At 42.2% G+C, this 19,719-nt stretch overlaps 2 protein-coding genes across 15 annotated transcripts in view; one reads left to right on the top strand and one right to left on the bottom strand.

Moving 5' to 3' along the window:
• The window catches only part of LOC140898633 (E1A-binding protein p400), a 55,751-nt gene extending 38,790 nt beyond the window's left edge, over positions 1 to 16,961 (top strand). For 5 of the 10 annotated variants that reach the window (XM_073312738.2, XM_073312744.2, XM_073312739.2 and 2 more), the window contains 12 exons: positions 234 to 362; positions 1,128 to 1,172; positions 1,259 to 1,412; positions 2,076 to 2,320; positions 2,551 to 2,724; positions 4,765 to 4,901; positions 8,524 to 8,602; positions 12,707 to 12,893; positions 13,059 to 13,174; positions 14,643 to 14,826; positions 15,353 to 15,468; positions 16,081 to 16,961. In XM_073312738.2, the coding sequence (XP_073168839.2) occupies positions 234 to 362; positions 1,128 to 1,172; positions 1,259 to 1,412; positions 2,076 to 2,320; positions 2,551 to 2,724; positions 4,765 to 4,901; positions 8,524 to 8,602; positions 12,707 to 12,893; positions 13,059 to 13,174; positions 14,643 to 14,826; positions 15,353 to 15,468; positions 16,081 to 16,143 (1,629 nt within the window). In that variant the 3' untranslated portion in view covers positions 16,144 to 16,961. Of the gene's footprint in view, positions 1 to 233; positions 363 to 1,127; positions 1,173 to 1,258; positions 1,413 to 2,075; positions 2,321 to 2,550; positions 2,725 to 4,764; positions 4,902 to 8,523; positions 8,603 to 12,706; positions 12,894 to 13,058; positions 13,175 to 14,642; positions 14,827 to 15,352; positions 15,469 to 16,080 lie in introns of those variants that run through there. The other 5 variants (XM_073312743.2, XM_073312742.2, XR_012155050.2 and 2 more) reach the window with 5 other exon arrangements.
• A 373-nt stretch (positions 16,962 to 17,334) lies between these two features.
• LOC140898635 (putative EP400-like protein) lies at positions 17,335 to 19,712 on the bottom strand. 5 transcript variants are annotated; one of them, XM_073312748.2, is made up of 2 exons: positions 19,289 to 19,712; positions 17,335 to 19,076 (listed from the first exon to the last, which is right to left on the bottom strand). In XM_073312748.2, exon 2 carries the CDS (start codon positions 19,044 to 19,046, stop codon positions 17,949 to 17,951), a length of 1,098 nt encoding a protein of 365 aa, XP_073168849.1. In that variant the 5' UTR covers positions 19,047 to 19,076; positions 19,289 to 19,712; the 3' UTR covers positions 17,335 to 17,948. The 5 variants fall into 5 exon arrangements, with proteins under 5 accessions (XP_073168849.1, XP_073168851.1, XP_073168852.1 ...); XM_073312750.2 differs by having other exon boundaries at positions 19,345 to 19,712; XM_073312751.2 differs by having other exon boundaries at positions 19,370 to 19,712.
• Positions 19,713 to 19,719: the final 7 nt, after the last annotated feature.

Genomic DNA, 19,719 nt, shown 5'->3' with positions numbered 1-19,719 from the left:
CTGTGTCCTGGCATTTCCTGTCTTACTCCATGAGAATGCAGGTTGATCTTAGTAAACTCTTCGTACCACTATGTTGTCATGTCAATAAATACATCCATTCCTTAGTTATATCCACATATGTGGCAATCCACTTTTAAATATCATTTAATTTTTTGTGAAAAGCTAGGCAGTTACTTTCTGAGATTGCAATGCTGTAAAGCTTAATTTAATTGTACTGAATTTCCCTGTTAAAGAAGTCGAAAACTGCAAACAGAGAGTGGGAACTCAATCATATCAAAGAGCTGAAGGAAAAGGAAGATAAAATGCAGTTGGAAGAAGAAGAAGAGCTCCTAACCTACACCAGGCAAGATGCATATAACATGGTAATTTCAAAGTAACCTTAGTCCTCGTCTGTCATGAAATTATGTATTTGTGATGATCATTGGTGCATTTAAGAGTGAGTTGGTGGTACCTGTTACACTGGCTCCCACCTTGTATCCTTTAACTCTAGGTTGTAGTCTTGTCCACAGAAGTGACCCTAATCTATCCTAATTTTGAAGAATTGATGGTTTCTGTTGGGGGAAAAAAACAGCAAGTCCATAGGCTGATTTGTCTTGACATTTGGCATTGTTGGCAGTGCTAAGCAAAAAGTGGGAGCTCAAGAGAGAGAGGAGGGCAGAGGAGAAGCAGGAGGAGATGAAAGCACTTAGCGTCTGGGAGTGACAGTGTGCTGCACCTTGAAGCTGATCTTTTTCATTAATGCACTTAGTTACATTTACTACAAAATTAAATATATTTACTATAGTTATTGTAACTATACCTATTCATTGTTAGCTGCTTGTTTGTAAATGTTGGGATCTCTTCACTGGTATCATTAAGAGTTGTAAAAAGAAAAGGAGTACTTGTGGCACCTTAGAGACTCACAAATTTATTTGAGCATAAGCTTTCGTGAGCTACAGGTCACTTCATCGGATGCATAGTTTGTTTATTGCATCCGATGAAGTGAGCTGTAGCTCACGAAAGCTTATGCTCAAATAAATTTGTTAGTTTCTAAGGTGCCACAAGTACTCCTTTTCTTTTTGCGAATACAGACTAACACGGCTGCTACTCTGAAACCTGTCATTAAGAGTTGTATCTTTCCTGTACAGGAGTATGTCTGTGAAGACCCAGATGGACAAATAGAAAGAATGTCAGTAAGTCAGTAACTTTTTTTGAAGAGGAAATAAACCTATCTTCAGTTAGTTAATTAATCATGATGACATATATGTGTTTTTTGCAGATTTGGACTCCCCTTACTCTGCCTTCAGATCACGATAACGTCTACATTGATTCTGTTATGTGTCTGATGTATGATTCCACACCAATTTCAGAGTCTAAGCTGCCCCCTTTATTTGCCAGAAAGGAGAGTAAGCAATTCAGAATGGATCCACCTGGTAGCTTTTCCTTATTTATTTCTTTGTGAAATTTTCCATTTTATTTACAATCTCAAGTGGCCAAATTTTAAAAAAACATTTATATGTTCAAACCCAAAGATTAGGGTGTTTGTATACCATTTCTCTATGCAAATTAGATTTTTTTTATATATGTGAATGATTTTGAGTGCTGACTTAGAGACAGGGTGGAGTGCCTTTTGAAAATTGTGTGCCAGAAGTCTTAACCTTTTGTATTCTCTGAACTGAAATAGAAATGAATGAAATTAACAGGAACTGAGCAGTGAAACCTGTGTTATTCTTCCCCCACCCCCCCAGCCCCAATTAGACTTATTTCCTGTCTTGAGAACCACATTCAGTACATTATCTAAACTACAGTAAAAATGAAAGTGAAAAACTATAGTAGCTGTGGTTTAGTAATATTTAAAGGAAGTCAAAGCTATTACGATAGAAGAGTTAAATTAGAAATCACTGGTCTTATTAAATTTATTTATGGTTGACAATAAATTGGAGGTAGACACCTTTTTACATGCAAAACACAGGATTGTGAACACTTCTCCAGTAGAGCCAGATGACTGGTATAGTCATCTTTTTGTTATGGATTTTTTGCTTTAACAAAGTTCCACCCATCCTTTCACTGAAAAGGTCCCCTCTTTCCACTGATAGCTGCAGGTCGGAGGAATAAACATCGTCATGGAGAGGTGGCTATTCCTCCTCGGTCACTTTTTCACCGAGGGACTCCAAGAACGTTGAAAATGCGTCGAAAGGTCAATGAGCAGAAGACCATCCTGCTGAAACAGCAAACATATTTTGCAAAACCTTTGCCTGTTGTTGTCAAACCAGCTGCTGAGGCAGCTGCTGGGCAGGACAATCCTGAGTGGCTGATCAGTGAAGACTGGGTGCTGCTACAAGTAACAAAGTCCTTCTGTTCCATTATTGGGATTTTGGGGTTTTTTACTTTTAACTATAGTTTGTTTATTGGCTCCAGAAATAACTTTTCTCTGACTTTCTCTCTCCAAAGTTATTTCCAGCATCTGTGAAGTCTAATTAATTTGGTGACATCCACACACAGAAAACATTTACTTTACACTTTGTAGTATTAGTGGTGTCATCCTGAGTCTTATACCTTCTTCTTTTCTAGGCAGTGAAACAGTTACTGGAGCATCCTTCAAATCTTGCCATTATGTCACCGGTGCACACACTCAATTGGGATCTTGTTAGTGACCTTGTTAACTCCTATAGCCAAGTTTATCACTCACCAAAACAATGCCAAAATCGGTATGAAAATGTTGTTATTCCAAGAGAAGAAGGAAAGGTGAGTTTAAATTGAATTGTGCATTCCTTTAAAACACTAGGGGCACCAATTTATTCAGTTTTCATTGTAGACTGTACAGCATTTTGCTTGATTTATTGTAAAACTGCCCTAGTGTTCAGCAAGCATATACTGCAAAATTCTGTATACCATGGTCTATTGGCAAGCATTATACACATTTCTCACACCAGACAATCAATATGGAGTATGTTTAATATATCACATTAAATAAATGTACAAAATGTATTCCACTAATACAGGACAACATTTTACATGCCTACTTTGACTGCCTAGTTTGAATAGATTACAGTGGTGTAACAGAGTATAGAATATATAGATTAACAAAATAAATGATTGTGATTACATCTGATATTAAGGAAGAATTAAAAAATCTGAATTAACTTTGATACTGTGGTGTAGATTATAACTTTCACTTATCAACTGGGTACTTCCATTTGATCCAAGCAATAGCGGTTCAGTCTTCACCAAAGCCTGAATCTCTGTCATTAATTATGGATTGAAACAGACATCCTGGAATAAAATGAGAATAATTTGTAGAGAAGAGCAGACTGATTTTAGAGTTTGTCAGTGAAACAAGTTACAGCACAGTAGTAAATTCTGTTTGTATACATCTTAATTAGAGCTAAACGAATAATTTATTTTATATTTGGTAGTCAAACCAAAAAATCAGAAAAAAGATTTAGTTTCTAACCACAACTAAATTTGTTTTGTTTTCCTCACCTAAATGAAAGAACAAAAACATTTTTTGTTTGGGCCAAATGAAATTTTTTGAATGTCAAATCAAATCAGTATTGTTGAAATGATGTGTTAAATCAATATTGTCAAAATGAGATGTCGATGTTTCCAATTTTTTTCAGTTTTTTTTGGTTGAAACTATTTGCTGAATTTGACCTGAATTCACAAATAGTTTGAGCTCCCTGTCCCCCAAATGCATTTTTTGGCAAATGTTTACTATTTGCCAAAAATATTTCACTCAGCTCTTGCTTCTCTACAGCGTAGAGGCAAACGTGTTAGTGTTAAATCATTAATTCTGTGGATCAACTCTAATTAGTGCCTCCTGGATTAGTCGTATCTTTCTGGAAGTGATTCTTTGGACTCAAATTATCAGACTTTATCACATACCAACATTGAGTCATAAGTGAGGCTCACTGAAATATCTGTGCAATTTAGAAGCATTGCTGTTAATTGGCTATAACTATAGTGTGCAAAAAATAAAACTGAAATATTGTAACAATGTCTTCTGTTTTATGACTGATTTTGACGGTCATCTAAAGGAGAAAGCAAAAACTAGTTATGAGTGTGGTTTTCAGAGAGAGTTTACACCTGATGATATCAAATAAAACAAATTTTAAACTTAATTTTGCACTATATAGTAAACCACAAGTTTAAAAAAAATTAAGTTCCTAACTTTCTTTCATCAATATAAAGGATTTACCTCTTTGCAATCATGTCAGGGAGATAATCCAGTGATTATTACAAACTTAACAGTTAAGAGAAGTTGAGTTATGAGAGAGAGAGAGACAATGCACACACCTATTATTATAAAAACATTTCTTGAGTCCATAGAGTAAGAGAGGAACCACAGATATGAGCTTATTAAATATGCAAATATGTTTCTCCCCCCAGAAAAAGAAACACGGTCTGATCATTGGGAACAAAACTCTTATATGTTATTCCTTGCTCTGACACTCACTTGATGAATGACCTTATACAAGTCACTTCATGTCTTTTGACTCAGTTTTCTATCTGTAAAATTAGGAAATTACATGGTATTTTCAGGTTTAACTGACATTTCCAAAATTCCCTGATGGTGAAAAGCGCTATAGAAGTGACTATTTAATAACAGATTTGTTGGTAAATTTTAAAACAAAAATGACAAGGCAGTTATTTCTTTTTAGTTTCTTCAAGTGGCAAAAAATTGAATTAGAATGTGTCAGAGTCTGGTTTAATATAAACCATAATTTTTGAGATATTACAGTGGTGAATTATGACATTTATCATCTGATGCTATTTTTATTTCAGAACATCAGTAGTCACCCTGTTTGTGCCAGACATATCTATGCTGAAGACCCGAATGCTGCACACACCCAACTTTACATGAGTCACTTTGATTTAATGAAAAAGATAGCAAGAAGAAGAAGTCCCTCAGTTAAACCTCTGTATGTTTACTTAAAGCCCATATCATTTACATGTTTTAAATCTGATAAAAATGATGTTGAGAATGATATTCTGTGTGTGTGTGAGAGTGTGAGAGAGAGAGAGAGAGTGATGCAAACACACACAGACAATTCCATTATACTTATCAAAGGCGTTCTGATTCCACAGATATTCTTGTGAATTTCAGTTTGGGCATGATTACCTTCCTGAAGAATCCAAATCATGCTTCAGTAGTCGCAGAAGTTGTAATGTCTCAATTGCACCTCCAGCTAGCTGTATGAATGGTGAGGTGGGCATGCCCCACTGATTAGTTATCTCCTTTATGCCCCTCTTAATCCCAGCAATATGGCTACCATCCTTTTGGGTAACGAGACCTGCATAAAACTCTGCAACTATGGTCCCACCCTAAGAGTGACTCTTTAAAAATGGCATTGTGAAATTCATTGATTTGTCCATTTTTTTTAGGACCGACAACCTGCAAACTTACAATGAGCTTTTAGAGCCAAACTGGGTTCTTTACATGTCATGCATCATATCCAGTAAGAAGGTCTGCAGATTGAATTGTGCGCTCTACCACACCCGTGCCATCCCATTGTGGTATAACTAGGGTTGTTCTAACCTTAGTGAGGCCAAAATCTGAACTATGGGGTACAACAGGTATAACTGAGGACAATGTAGAACAACAGTGAAAAGGGAAGTTGGAAGTTTTGTTAGATGGGTCGGGACCACTGGGTCTTTTGGCACATGCAGAAGCATGAGAGGCGATTTTAAGACTGGGATAAGCACTATAGTTTGGTTCAGCTAAAATGATCAGCAGTGAAATAGTTGCCAGCTTAAACATCAACACTGTTATCTTCATATTTCAGATTTAAAGGCCATTGATATAAACTGGGCACTTCACACATCTAGCTACTCTGAAAAGGATATCTAGCCATCAGAACTAGCCAGGCAAGGACTGGAGTGCATGTTGCATCTGTTGAAAGGGTGGCAGAACTCTTGCTGCAGTGTGTTTGGGTCAGACAGAATTCCTTCCAAGGATTTCCAGTGTCTCTGCACATGCTATAGCATGACTGTTACTTGAGAGCCACAGTCCTACAACTTCTGCTCATCAAGAGAGGGGGGAGTCTGAATTGCTGTAAAAGAAGGTTATTGGAGAAACCTCATTGTTACTGTATTTTGGCAACCTGGATCAATTTTTAGGACATCCAAAAACAATAGCTGATTTTCACTTTTATGTTTGATAGGAAGGGAGAATGGGAAGATGATGGGCAGGATATAGATCAGGATTAGGGTGTAAATCTGAACTCCAGTCCTTATTTAGTCTTTTGTCGTCTCTTTTGAACCTTGTAGACATCAAACAAAGCCTAGTCTATGCACACAGATGCATCAGTTTAACTAAAGGTGTGATTTTTTTTTTTTTGATACTTTGTGTATGGACACTCTTAAGGCATGTCTGGACAAACTGTGTGTGTGTGTAAATCTACATTGCTCCAGCCTGCTGTGCACTGGCTGCATGGTACCTGCGCTCTAGACGATTCCTAGTACATTTGACCTATTGCTGTTTCAAACAGCAGTGTATAAAGCGCACCAGGGAACTTCTAGCATGCATCAATAGGATAAATCATGCAGGGTCACACCAAGAATTAGGCCTGGTCTACACTAAAAGTTAGGTTGACTCAGCTGTGTTCCTCAGAGTTGTGAAAAGTCCACACCACTGAGCTCTGTAGTTAAACTGACCAACCCCCGCCATAGACAGAATTCTTCCATCAGTTTAGCTACAGCCTCTCGGGGAGAGTGGGGTGGATTACTTATGCTGATGGGAGAAGCTTCCCGTTGGTATCAGTAATGTATACACTGAAGCACTACAGCTGCAGTGCAACTGCTGTGCTGCTGTAGCGTTTCAAGTGTAGACAAGCCCTTAGTGTGCAGCAGGCTGGCATGCTGTGGTCTTTCACCCCAGCTTGCTGCACACTAACTGTTCATCTAGACAAGCTCTTAAGTAGATTTAAACCTCCTTTATATAGGTTCAGGGCAAGGTAAACCGATATAACCAGTTTTAAACCAATAGAGCAGTGGTGCCCAAACTTTTCAGGGTAATGCCCCCCCCCCCCGCCCTGTCTGCATCCCCCCAGAACTAGGAACATGGACAGGGTAAAGGGGCCGCAGCTGGGGGTGAGTCTGGGGTCAGGGGCTGGGGTCAGATGGAGAGCCGCAGTTGGGAGTCATTGCTGGGGATGGGGCCAGAGCTGGGAGTGGAGCAGGGCTGGGTGTTGTTCTCTCCCTGTCCGCTGTGGGGGCTGGCCTGGCCCCCACCGCCCATGTCTCCCCCAAACATTCCTCTGAGCCCCCATACAGGGGCGCACCCCACAGTTTGCACTCTGCCATTTACATTGGTCAAACTGGACAGTCTCTACGTAAAAGAATAAATGGACACAAATCAGATGTCAAGAATTATAACATTCATAAACCAGTCGGAGAACACTTCAATCTCTCTGGTCACGCAATCACAGACATGAAGGTCGCTATCTTAAAACAAAAAAACTTCAAATCCAGACTCCAGCGAGAAACTGCTGAATTGGAATTCATTTGCAAATTGGATACTATTAATTTAGGCTTAAATAGAGACTGGGAGTGGCTAAGTCATTATGCAAGGTAGCCTATTTCCCCTTGTTTTTTCCAACCCCCTCCCCCCCCCAGACGTTCTGGTTAAACTTGGATTTAAACTTGGAGAGTGGTCAGTTTGGATGAGCTATTACCAGCAGGAGAGTGAGTTTGTGTGTGTGTGTCCCCAGGAAAAAAAAGGGGAGGGGGGGTGAGAGAGCCTGGATTTGTGCTGGAAATGGCTCACCTGGATTACCATGCACATTGTAGGGAGAGTGATCACTTTGGATGAGCTATTACCAGCAGGAGAGTGAGTTTGTGTGTGTGGTTTTTGGAGGAGGGTGAGGGGGTGAGAGAACCTGGATTTGTGCAGGAAATGGCCCACCTTGTTTATCATACACATTGTGAACAGAGTTGTCACTTTGGATGGGCTATTACCAGCAGGAGAGTGAGTTTGGGGGGCGGAGGGTGAGACAACCTGGATTTGTGCTGGAAATGGCCCAACTTGATGATCACTTTAGATAAGCTATTACCAGCAGGACAGTGGGGTGGGAGGAGGTATTGTTTCATGATCTCTATGTGTATATAATGTCTGCTGCAGTTTCCACGGTATGCATCCGATGAAGTGAGCTGTAGCTCACGAAAGCTCATGCTCAAATAAATTGGTTAGTCTCTAAGGTGCCACAAGTACTCCTTTTCTTTTTGCGAATACAGACTAACACGGCTGTTACTCTGAAACCCCACAGTTTGGGGGCCTCTGCAATAGAGTATGTCTACTTGTGTTCGCACTGCTTTAACTAAACTAGTTTAACTAAACTTGTGCAAGTGTGTAGATAACCGCAAAGTCTAGGGCCCAGAAGTAGATAGAATTAAGTAGTAAAGGGAGAGAGGACCTAATTCTCAGTGCTCAAATCTTTTCTTATTCACAAGCTATTAGTCATGATGCAAGATTTTCTGTTCCTGGAGGTTTTTATAGAGCCTTTCAAAAATCAGCTATTTAAACTATATCATATTTACTTCCAGTAGAAATAACTATGATAAGCCATCCTCCATGATTCACGCTGCATTCTGCTGTACAGAGTCTATGTCAAAAGAGCAAAAGGTATGTTCTCTCACTCTAGAAGTTTATTCTGTAATGTCATCATGTGCTTTATGTATGTATTATTTGTATAAGCAACATTTAAATGGGTTGTGGAAAATTCATATTTTTCATGGACATTTCAAAATCATTCTATAGCAGTGTAGAGTATTTAAACCCCATTTGCCAGTAGATCAAAGGTATCAGCATTTCTTCTACCTATGTTAATTCCTCTGGGCTTTGTCCCTTTCCCGGGCCAGGAGGTCACCTGATTTCTTTGTCTTCAACCCTTTAGCTCTCACCTTGCAGAGGGGAAGGGCCAGGCTATCAATTGCCAGGAAACAGGGTGTCGGCCATTCTCTGTGTCCAGACCCCTGCACACACCTACCTTCTAGGGCTCTACAACGATCATACACCCTTATCCCACCAGTTGTCACAGAGTCCCCGGGCGATGCTCTGGAACTGCTCCCAGTGAAGCCAGTCAGGACTCTGGGGAAGTCTCCTTTCTGTGAGCAGCCTGTCTTCAGGACACATAGCTCACACAGCTTCCACCTTCCTGGGTCTGACCTCGGAGCATTCAGCATCCTCTGCCCCCCTGTGCGCTTCCCACAGTGAGTCCGCCCAGGTGGGGTCCTGGGGAAGCCAGAGGGTCATGCACCCCAACTCCGCAGTCAGACGTGACAGTCAGCCAGCCAGTAAAACAGAGGTTTATTAGACGACAGGAACATGATCTAAAACACAGCTTTGTAGGTGCAGAGAACAGGATCCCCCAGCTGGGTCCATTTTGGGGGGCAGTGAGCCAGACAACCACGTCTGCACTTCACTCCTCGTCCCCAGCCAGCCCCCAACTGAAAACTCTGTCCAGCCCCTCCTCCTCTGGGCTTTATCTCTTTCCCGGGCCAGGAGGTCACCTGATTCCTTTGTTCTCCAACCCTTTAGCTCTCCCCTTGCAGGGGGGAAGGGCCTGGCCATCAGTTGCCAGGAAACAGGGAGTCGGCCATTCTCTGTGTCCAGACCCCTGCACACACCTGCCCTATAGGGCTCTGCAACAATCATACACCCTTATCCCACCACCTAGATACTTAAGAACTGCATAGGGGAAACTGAGGCACCCCCACAATATTCAGAGGAAACATTAAGAACAGTCCTGCTTCATCACCTTTGAGACCGACCTGAGCGGGGTCACTTTAGCCGGTGACCTGGAGAAGTTCGAACCCACCAGCGTTCCCATGGATACCCCAGCATCTCTCCCATTCCTTGGTGAGAGTTACACCAGGCCCTTCCAGTTTCACGCCCTCCCTTATGTCAGGGGTGGTTGATAGCACTTGCATGCCGCATATGGAAAGGTTTATGCAGCCTGTGCCCTTTTGCCACCCCAAAACCCCCAGGGGTCGAACTGGGATCGGGTCTTCTCCCAGCACTCCAGTCTGGAGGGCTGCAATTCGGGCTCTCTTGGTTAAGAGCCCCCATCTTGACCTGGGCCACATAGTGTTCACTTACAGAACTAACATGGAGACATTCCTTTCTCAACAACCTTGTCTCCCCAACAAGCTGGCCAAACAAAGCCACTTGGTTATAGGACTGTTTAACTTTCTTAACAGCTTTCACTCCATCTGAGACCTTTTCAAAGCTGTCCACACTGGATCTTTCAACAGGAAAGTCAGTGGCTTGGTGTAACATTCTTTTTCACTGACTGACCAGTTGCTTCCCCTCTCAGACAGCTTCTTGCTGAGAAACACTACAGGGTGGAATTCTTGATCCGGTCCTTTCTGCATTAAAACTGCTCGCGCACCACGCTCGGATGCATCTGTGGTTACTAGGAATGGTTTGTCAAAGTCTGGGGTACTTAGTACAGGGTCAGACATGAGTGTCGCTTTAAGCTGGTTAAAGGCCTTCTGACACTCTTCGGTCCACTGAATGGCATTTGGCTGTTTCTTTTTGGTTAGTTCTGTCAGCTGCGATTTGGCTGTATTGCGGTACAAATTGCCTGTAATAACCGGCCAAGCCTAAGAAGGATTGGACCTGTTTTTTTGACTTTGGGACAGGCCACTTTTGGATAGCATCCACTTTGGCCTGTAGGGGGTTAATAGTTCCTTGACCCATGTGATGTCCAAGGTAAGTCACTGTGTTTAGGCCTATTTGACACTTCTTAGCCTTAACAGTTAGTCCTGCCTCCCTTATGCGCTCGAAGACTTTTTGTAGATGTTCCAGGTGTTCTGCCCAGGAATCCAAAAATATGGCCACATCATCAAGGTAGGCAACTGCATATTCTCCTAATCCCACTAGGAGACCATCTACAAGTCTTTGGAAGGTGGTGGGTGCATTCCGCAGCTGGAAAGGGAGTGCATTAAATTCATACAGCCCGACGTGTGGTGAAGGCTGACCTTTCCTTGGGGGATTCATCTAGCGGTACTTGCCAGTACCACTTGGTTAAGTCCAAGGTAGAGATGAACTGGGCCCGTCCCAGTTTCTCTAATAGTTCATCTGTGCGTGGCATTGGATAGTTGTCTGGGCGAGTTAGTATTTAAACCCCATTTGCCAGTAGATCAAAGGTATCAGCATTTCTTCTACCTATGTTAATTCCAGATCCATTTCTTTTTCAGACTTTGTGGCTTTTAAAATGTCCACAAAATTATATTAGATCAGAAGCAGAAAGGCACCATGTTGTATTGCAATATTTTTATGAAGTCATTCAAACTCCTCTGATCCAATTTTTGGTACATACAACTAATGGCCCATTTCAGGATATCTCTTTTGCAGGCTTTAGCAGGAGAAAGCAGGATTTTTACAGTGAAGAGCTGTAACAAACAAATAGTACTATAATGCAAAAGGAAAAAGGTAGCAACAATTAATATTTTCCCCACCTCCTATTGTTTTAGGCTTTGACCGAACAGCAGACAGGCCCAGAGCCTCAGCAGCAGTGTGCTTGCTAACTCTAAATTCAGCAGCTCGCTGAACAGCAAGCAGAAGCCCAGCTTCAGCCACAAGAACAACTGATGGTGCAACAGCCACAGTTAGTAGTAAAGACTGTGGTAGCCAACCTGGCAGGATTAGTTGAAACTAAATATCTCTAAAGCTGAAATTTGGATCTTTCCACTTAATATGTGCAGAGATATGCACTCTTCTAGGTCCCGGCCCTGCAACTGGATTAGCAAGCCTTGATCCCTATGGCCTTACAGAGTTCAGTTGACTTCAGTGGCGCGCCACATAGCTGCAGGAGTCTGCGCTAGCAAATCTGATTGCAGGATTGGGCCCTTTGTGTTGTGTTGCATGAGCAGGTTGGGCGAGAAAGGTGCATTTGTCTTCACTTAAACTGAGAAAGTTGATGATGCTCTAAACTCAGATGAAATCAGTTAGATGTGCAGAAGTGCCTATTAGATCATCCAGTCTAGTCCCTTGTGAGGTTTTAATCTCCACCAGTCAGGGATACATCCAACATGATAGGAAAAGAGATAAGTGAATGAAACACTAGTGTTAATTTAAAAACATTTACTTTATAAAACCCTTTAAATGTAGTTATTAGACACAGTGCATGAACAGTACCCTTTTTTAAGTGAAAATTTCAAATCTGTGAAACAGTACAGAAGCAATCCATTTTTGCTGTTGTGTGTAGCAATATCATTTTGAAAAAGCTTTGAAATGTTCAGCTAATTATTCCCGGCCTAACAGAGTACACAGTCTTGAGTTCTCTAAAATCCCCCTGGTTGGAGATGGTGTATATTCTTTTAGTTAACTTTTGGCAGGGTCAGTCACAGGCCACCTGCACTAAAAAATTAGCATTTTCCATTGAAAATTCTGATAAATATTGTCCTTTGCTTCTGAACTCTTAAATATTACAGCCTTGCTGTTCAAAGTTGTAAATTGGTGTCAAATAATTAATATGGACAAGATTCCTGTGTCTTTATCCCATGCTAGATTTTATTATATGGAAAATGTCATTCAGCACAAAGAACAGATCAAATGTACTTATTTATTAATTCATTCATACTTGTTCACTGTGTCTATCTCAGGCTCTAGGCGCATGTGTCAGACATCATGCTTTGTATTGTATATTTAAAAAAACCAACAACCTTATATTCTAGAATAAATTGACCATGATACTTTGTTACTTTGTGTAACACTTTCTAGGCTTCAGGAGGTGCAGGTACAGCTCAGGTACAAACAGCTGCAGCATCCAGTGCTCCAACAGAATTAGTGACTGTAACATCTACTCAGGGTTCTCAAGCAGGAATGTCTGTGGCAGCATCATCGATAGTAACCACCAGTCTGACAACATGGCAGACCCAAACGCCCTTAGTGGCTCAGGTTATGTCAGGTAACCGCTGTTTTTTTCACATTCTGCTGCTGAAAATAAAACTGCTAGAAACTTGCATTTTAAGTGTTAGTTATTTTCAAATTATTAAGTAAAAGAAGATGGGAGGGGAAGAATGTCAGTTTACACTCTGATGAGAGATTGTCTTCTATATTTTTCCTTTTATAGCCAAGCCAACAGAAGTTCAGCTTTTTAGTAAAACAGTCACACCTGTCCATTTCCAGCTTCCTGGGCAGCAGGAGACAGAAGCAGTTGAGGTGCAAGTCCCACGGATTCAGTCCCAGGTACACACTTTGGGTACATCTTCACTACAAGCTAGGCGTGTGATTCCTGGGCTTGTACACATACTCGTGAGCTCTCATTGAGCTAGTGTGAGTGTAAATAGCACTGGTAGCAGCAGTGGAGACACAGCTTAGCTGTGATGAGTACATACCTACTAGGGTTTGTACTAGGCACAAAGTACACTGCTATACACACTTGCACTAGCTGAATGAGAGCTAGTGTGAGTGCGTGTACATGAGCAGGGGAATCATGCCGTTAGCTTGTACTGCAGATGTAGCCTGAGACTCCAGTCCAAATAAAAAGTGTAGGAAAGCTCTTACAAGGAACGGATATTTTAAGAAAAACATGTCTCCAATTCTTTCCTTAGTATTTCTTCGCCAACAGAAAAGGAATTGGTGGGAAATTTTTGTTGTACTGTTTGTAGTTTATATGGTTTTAAACCATGAGCATTCATGCCGGTTTGATGCTTCTGGTGACCAGATTTTCAAGACCCCTCCCCAGCTTGATTTTGCCTGGAAGGGCGGAGCTGGAGGTTTTGTTCTTCTTTGGCTGAACTTTTGAGAATGCCCATTGATTACTTTAAGCTGCCCTCCTTTGCCTGCTTTCATGATGTTTCTACATAATGAACATAATGCTTCTAAGTTAATCAACATTTCTTCCTACTTAGTCACAGGGTTCACTGTTGACTGGCATTACACACTTTCTTTCAGTAAGTCCTCTGCTGTTCAGAAAACTGTACTTTCCCACTTCATCTGAAGATGTACAGTGTTTGAGTATAGTTCATTAAATGTGCTCTAATGGTTAGAACAGGAGACAAGATGCCCAGATTCCTAAGGTTCTCTTCATAACTCAGCCCCTCACTGTGATATCTGGGGCAAGTCACCACAGCAATTTAGAATCTCAGCTTACCCATGCATGGCATGAGGATATTATTACTTATTTACCTTTAAGCAAGGGGATGTGAGTATTAACTGTAAAGTGCTTTGAGAACTTCTGATGGAAGGTACTATAGAAGTGTAAAGTATTTTTATTATTAAATTAAATAGGATAGAGAACCATAATTGAATGAAATCTTTATCTCAGAACCTGAAAACCTTTGCACAAATCATATGTGCAGCAGAAGTGGGAAAATTAAATGTTAGTACAGAATAGAAATTGCAACTGACCTGTCAGCAAGAACTGTAACATTAGCAGCTCACTGCAATCAACAGCATTTGGGCCTGGAGCAGCCCTCACTGTTACCATAACTAGCACCACTGTTACAAACCTCAAGTGTACCGTATTTAAAAAAAACCCAAAAGGTCCCAAACACAACAGAGCTAGATGTAAAATGATTCCAGTGGATTAGATAAAGCTTTTATATTCAGTTTCTGAACATATAATTGTCATGTTGCAAAGATCTAGTGAAAAACAACTAATATTCTTTGATCCTGATTCCTTGCTGCTCAGATTCTTGTTTCTGCTTCCCAGCTTCAAGCACAAGGACAGATCCAGATCCAAACACCTCAGGCAGCACAAGTTCCTCAGGCAAATCTTCCAGTGATGTCTGTTCCACCAACAATTGTACCATCTGCAGGAGCTGCAACGCTCCCTCTTACTGAGATCTCTGTCACTGAGATTACTGTTGCCCTTGGGCATCCACAGAAAGCAGCAGGTACAAAGAAATCTCACTCAGAGGCAATCTTATAAATTTCTTCCAATTTATTAAATTAATTGGACTTCAGAACCACTTTGACACTTAAATTTTAAAGGTTTTTAAATTAGGTTACTAAATTTATAGCATAGACTAATATTTTTCCTACTTTTTTGGTGCTTTTAGAAGACTCTTATTGAAAGCACCCTTTTAAACAATATATTTGGTTGCAAAGTAACTTTGTAAGTTGTAGTAATATCCATGATGCACAATAATTGATAGTCCTTCCATTTATTTTTATATTTCTAGAATGTGTCTAATTTTGCATACTGGAATTTGTAGGCAAGACTAGAAAAATGTCCTGTTTGCCAGTGGAAGTGGACTTTTGTCAAATCCTGTCAGAAACTAAATTTTATATCACAATAATATATATGGTTAGATAGAAATATAATAGGAAAAGGTAGACATTTTGATGATATTCTTAGAATAAATGTGTGTTACATTCTAAATACTAACATTTGCACCTTATTTTACTGCTGATTTGCAGGAGCCCAGACATTGGATGTACATGTCCATCAGTTTCCAAAACTTACACATCAAGTAGCTCAGCAACAGAGCCATTCATTCCCAGATGGTTCAAGGCCAAGCTACTGTGTAAAAAAGGTAAGCACCTTTGCCTGCTGTCTCATTCAAATGATATATGCTTTTCAGTGTTGTTTTGACAGTTTTGCATCACTACTACTTTGCTCGTCGGTAAGCCAGGTACTAGAGATGATCTTCTCCTTTAAGTGACCTGCTAAGGATTTTTTAAAAATTGGGTTTTCCAAGGTTCTGTTGTCAGCTCGGCCACTGATCAGTTCTGTAACCTGGAGCCAATCAATCTTTCTATGAGTATCTTCTTATCTGTAAAATGAAAGCATTACTCACCTCACAGGTGTTTTCTGAGAATTAATGTTTGTAAGGTGATTTTGAAATCCCCAGATATGTGCTACATAAGTGCAAAATAATATTATCCTTATTAACTCCAAGAATCTTGGTCTCATTTCTCTTATTTTATAAATGGCAAAACTGATTACAGAGAAATTAAGTGATTTGGCGAAAACCACACAGTAAATCAGTATCATGTTTGGGAACAGCATTTCATTCTCCTGACTTCCAGTTATATTCTTAGTCTCTGGCTTCTCCAGAGTTTCTGCCATCTCTTACCTTTGTTTCACATTTTTGACTGTGTAAAATGTACAATCAGCTAGTAACTTACCTTCATCTATAATTTAGGTTCAGGCTCAGTCACAAACTGCGGCAGTGTCCCAGTCACCACCTGCAGGTCACCACGCCTAAATGATTTCTGCAGCAATGGCTACAGCTCAGTTGATCCCCCAGAAATCAATAGAGGAACAGGTCCTGACAATAGTCTCTCTCCATTCACTGACCCCAGGTGTACAGAACTCAGCAGTCTCAACCAAAATTATCAAGTAAAAGTGCACAGATTACCTACTTTCATACTGTGAAAGCATCTATGAAACCTTGTTGAACTAATGATTACATTAGAATAAGCAGAAAAGTACAGTATTTTATATTTGCTAAACCATGACAATAAAATCCGCAGGTTGTCCACATTTTATTTTCCAAATGAAGACTCGAGCACTTTTTTACAGACATAAATGCAAGAGAAGTTATTACTGAAATCTGAAAAAAGAAAAATGTACTCAACATTGAAAATATATTAATTGTAATGTACAGATAAAAGGTCTGTTAAAATGAAATGCTTTCTGCTGACAGAAAATAACCATCTTTCTGTACCAAAGCAGTGAATAACTAAATTACAGAGACAGAGGTGTAATCAACATGTTCATCATTGTGCTAGGCTATTGTCTCCAGAACAATATCAAATAATAGCCAGTTATTTTTTAAACAGAAGTACATTTTACTTGTGGAGTGTTGCACTAAATGGAATGCGTAAAAGTAAAAACTGCTGGCTTTTTTTTGTTAGAGCTACTGAACTGAATAGGTGTCCTGTTAGGTGTATGGAAACAAAATGCAAACTAAATTTTTAGATGAATCTTTAGTGCTGTAAAGTAGGAATTCAGTGAGCACTGACATACTGCCTAAACCGAGTGTAAGTTGAACAATAAAGTGTCCTTTCTTTTTTATATAAATTGCCTTCTTTCTGTCCTGTTTCTTTGTGCGTGTCTGGGGGTGAAAGTAACTTGAAGGGGGCATGGCCTCAACTGGAAGAGGTGATTTAAAGGCCCCGGGACTCTGGCTGGGAGCCCCGGGGCCTTTAAATCACCCCGGAGCTACCGACTGCAGAGGCGGCTGAGAGCCCCAGGGCAAATTTAAGGGCCTGGGGCTCCGGCTGCTGCAGAGCTCTGGGCCCTTTAAATCCCTGCCGGAGCCCTGGGGCTCCAGCAGTCAGGCTCAGGCAGGGATTTAAAGAGCCTGGTGCTCCTGCCACTGCGGGGAGCCCCAGGCCCTTTAAAGCCCCGCTGCTGGAGCTCCGGAGGTGATTTAAAGGGCCCGGGGCTCCCCGCAGTGGCAGGAGCACTGGGCCCTTTAAATCACCACCGGGGAAGCCGGTCTGGTCTGGTGCGGCATACTGGCTTTTGCCAGTATGCCGTACTGGACCGTACCAGCTAACTTTCACCTCTGTGCATGTCTCATGTTCCTATGTACGCTGTTAACAAAGTGTGTGGCCTGGGTTAAGATTCTTTCCCCTCTGACCCCCTGTGGACATTCCCAACACACAGCTTGGGTGGCCCTGCTTTAAATGCCTCTGGAGGGTGGGTATGGGGTCTGTGTAGAAAATCTCCCAGGGCTTGCTAATGTGCCCTATGCTGAGCTCCATCCTGAGGGGATCCTCTCCCGCCCCACTGCTCTCTGTGTTGTGTCCCTGCCCTGCTCTCTCACTCCAATCACTCTGAGCGGGTGATATGATTAGCAAGGATGAGGGTCCTGGTTCCTGGCTGTCCTCCCTAGCATGCCAAAGACAGGACACGCGTATGGGGCGACCTGCCCCCTACCCCTAGCGCAATCCTGCTGCTCCCACTGTTTGGTTTGAGCCATTGCGCATACGCAGTGAGGGAGTCACAGTACAGGAACGGAACTCGCGGTTTGTCTCCTATCAGCGCCCGTAAGAGATGTATTTATCCCCAGTGACAGTCCCCAGCTTCCTGTGAGGAGGGAATGGAAAGTGTGGCCCCAGCTCTTGGGGTAAGTGGGTCCCCTCCGGGGGTGCCAGAGTGGGAGGTGCTGGGCTCCCCTCCGCCCTGCACCCATCCCATGCGCGGGGAGAAGCTGCGGTGCGGGCCTGTGGAGTTGGGTCCTCCAACTCCAGCTATTAATCCACCAGAAGCCCTATCAAATCCTATGGGTCTGCTCAACTGCTGCCCTTGAAGTGCTTGCTGCTGCTGCATGAGCTGCCCTTGAATAATATTGCTGATCTGCGGTGGCAAGTTAGTAGTTGTAACATGACCGGGGCTAGTCAATGGTTGCATGTTTGCTCCACTAGCTACAAGACTTTGAGGTCCAAGATGATGAATGGTGCCACCAGTCTGTGAATGAGGTTGTGAAAGCCTGCGTTCTCGTACAGTTGCAGGTGTCCCAGAAGATGGAATTTGTACCTGTGCTGCAGTTCCTTGAGCAATTTGTGCAATTCCGGATCCTTCTTGATATACAAAGTGTCCACCATTTGAAGGGCTCAGACTGATCTGTCGCACAAGCAAACTAGCATCTACAAATCCTCTAGTAGGGCTCTGGCTGCACATACCCAAGCCAGAACCTGGAGTGCCTGCCCGAACATTTGGTAGTGACTGCACTGGTACAGGACTGGGTTGTGTAGGGCTTTGAGACTGAACCTGCTGGGGCAATGGTGAAGTAACTTGAATATACGATGGAGATCCATGCTCAAACCTCCTTTGCTGAGGGCTAAACTGAAAATTTGGTGATGTTGGATTTGGTATTGGCAAAGGGGTAAGTGTTATCTGTTGGTTTCCTGATGCTACCGGTCCAACATTCTGCAGTGTGATGTTCACATTCTGCCCAGTTACCGGACTTCTACTCATTATAAATTGCTGTATTTGGTAACTGGGGGACTGTGGTGCAGATGGGCTTGCAGAAGGAGCAAATGAAGTTGCAGGGGACTGCGGTAAGTTTGTCTGCTGCTCTTCTCCCTCACTACCTGTGAAGGATCTGGACCTCTGGAGCTGACGCTGAACATTCTGAGGACCGTTCCCATGGTGCATTTTCACCTTTTTGGTTTTTTAAAGTAAATTCTAAAGGAATACATAAAAACAGAAATTTAGTGACGCTAACTTTTTTGGGGTAACTGAATGTTAGAAGATAGACATTTGAGTAAGAATGTAGAAGTTTTTCTGCCTCAAAATTAGGAACACATTCTACCGTTAGAGTTAATTAAACCAATAACCTTCATGCAATTATTCAAAATATGGATGGTCTGAAACACAACCACCCCAACTATATTTACTATCTAAACCTCTGATACGCTTCTCTGGCCGTCTAAGACATTCTGGAATAACCCACAGCAAGATGGTAGAACAAGGCATACGTTCCTCTTTTGACCAACCAAGCTGAGATGAAAGTTAAAAGGCCGCTTTCTCCTTCCACTTGCTGTGGAAGATCCAGGAGAAATGTAGGCTCCATTTTTCAAACGGCCCCGGGAATCCCCAGACCAAGGCCCGCTCCTCGCGTGGGACGGGTGCAGGGGAGCTCGGCAGCCCCGGCGGGGACCCACTTACCCCAGGCGCCGGGGCCGCACTTTCCCTTCCCTCCTCCCAGGAAGCTGGGGGGCCGGACACATCCGCTACGCTGCCCGCTGCCCCTAGCGCAATCCTGCTGCTCCCGCTGTTCGGTTCGAGCCACTGCGCATACGCAGTGCGGGAGTCTCGGTGCAGGAAC

Source organism: Lepidochelys kempii, chromosome 15 (genome assembly GCF_965140285.1).
Source record: "Lepidochelys kempii isolate rLepKem1 chromosome 15, rLepKem1.hap1, whole genome shotgun sequence".
In the NCBI taxonomy this organism is placed as follows: domain Eukaryota; kingdom Metazoa; phylum Chordata; order Testudines; family Cheloniidae; genus Lepidochelys; species Lepidochelys kempii.
This window is presented reverse-complemented; position numbering and strand designations above follow the sequence as displayed.

What these genes read in the sequence shown, in the direction of transcription:
- LOC140898635 (XM_073312748.2), bottom strand. Translation starts at nt 19,046, where the DNA reads ATGCACCATGGGAACGGTCCTCAGAATGTTCAGCGTCAGCTCCAGAGG.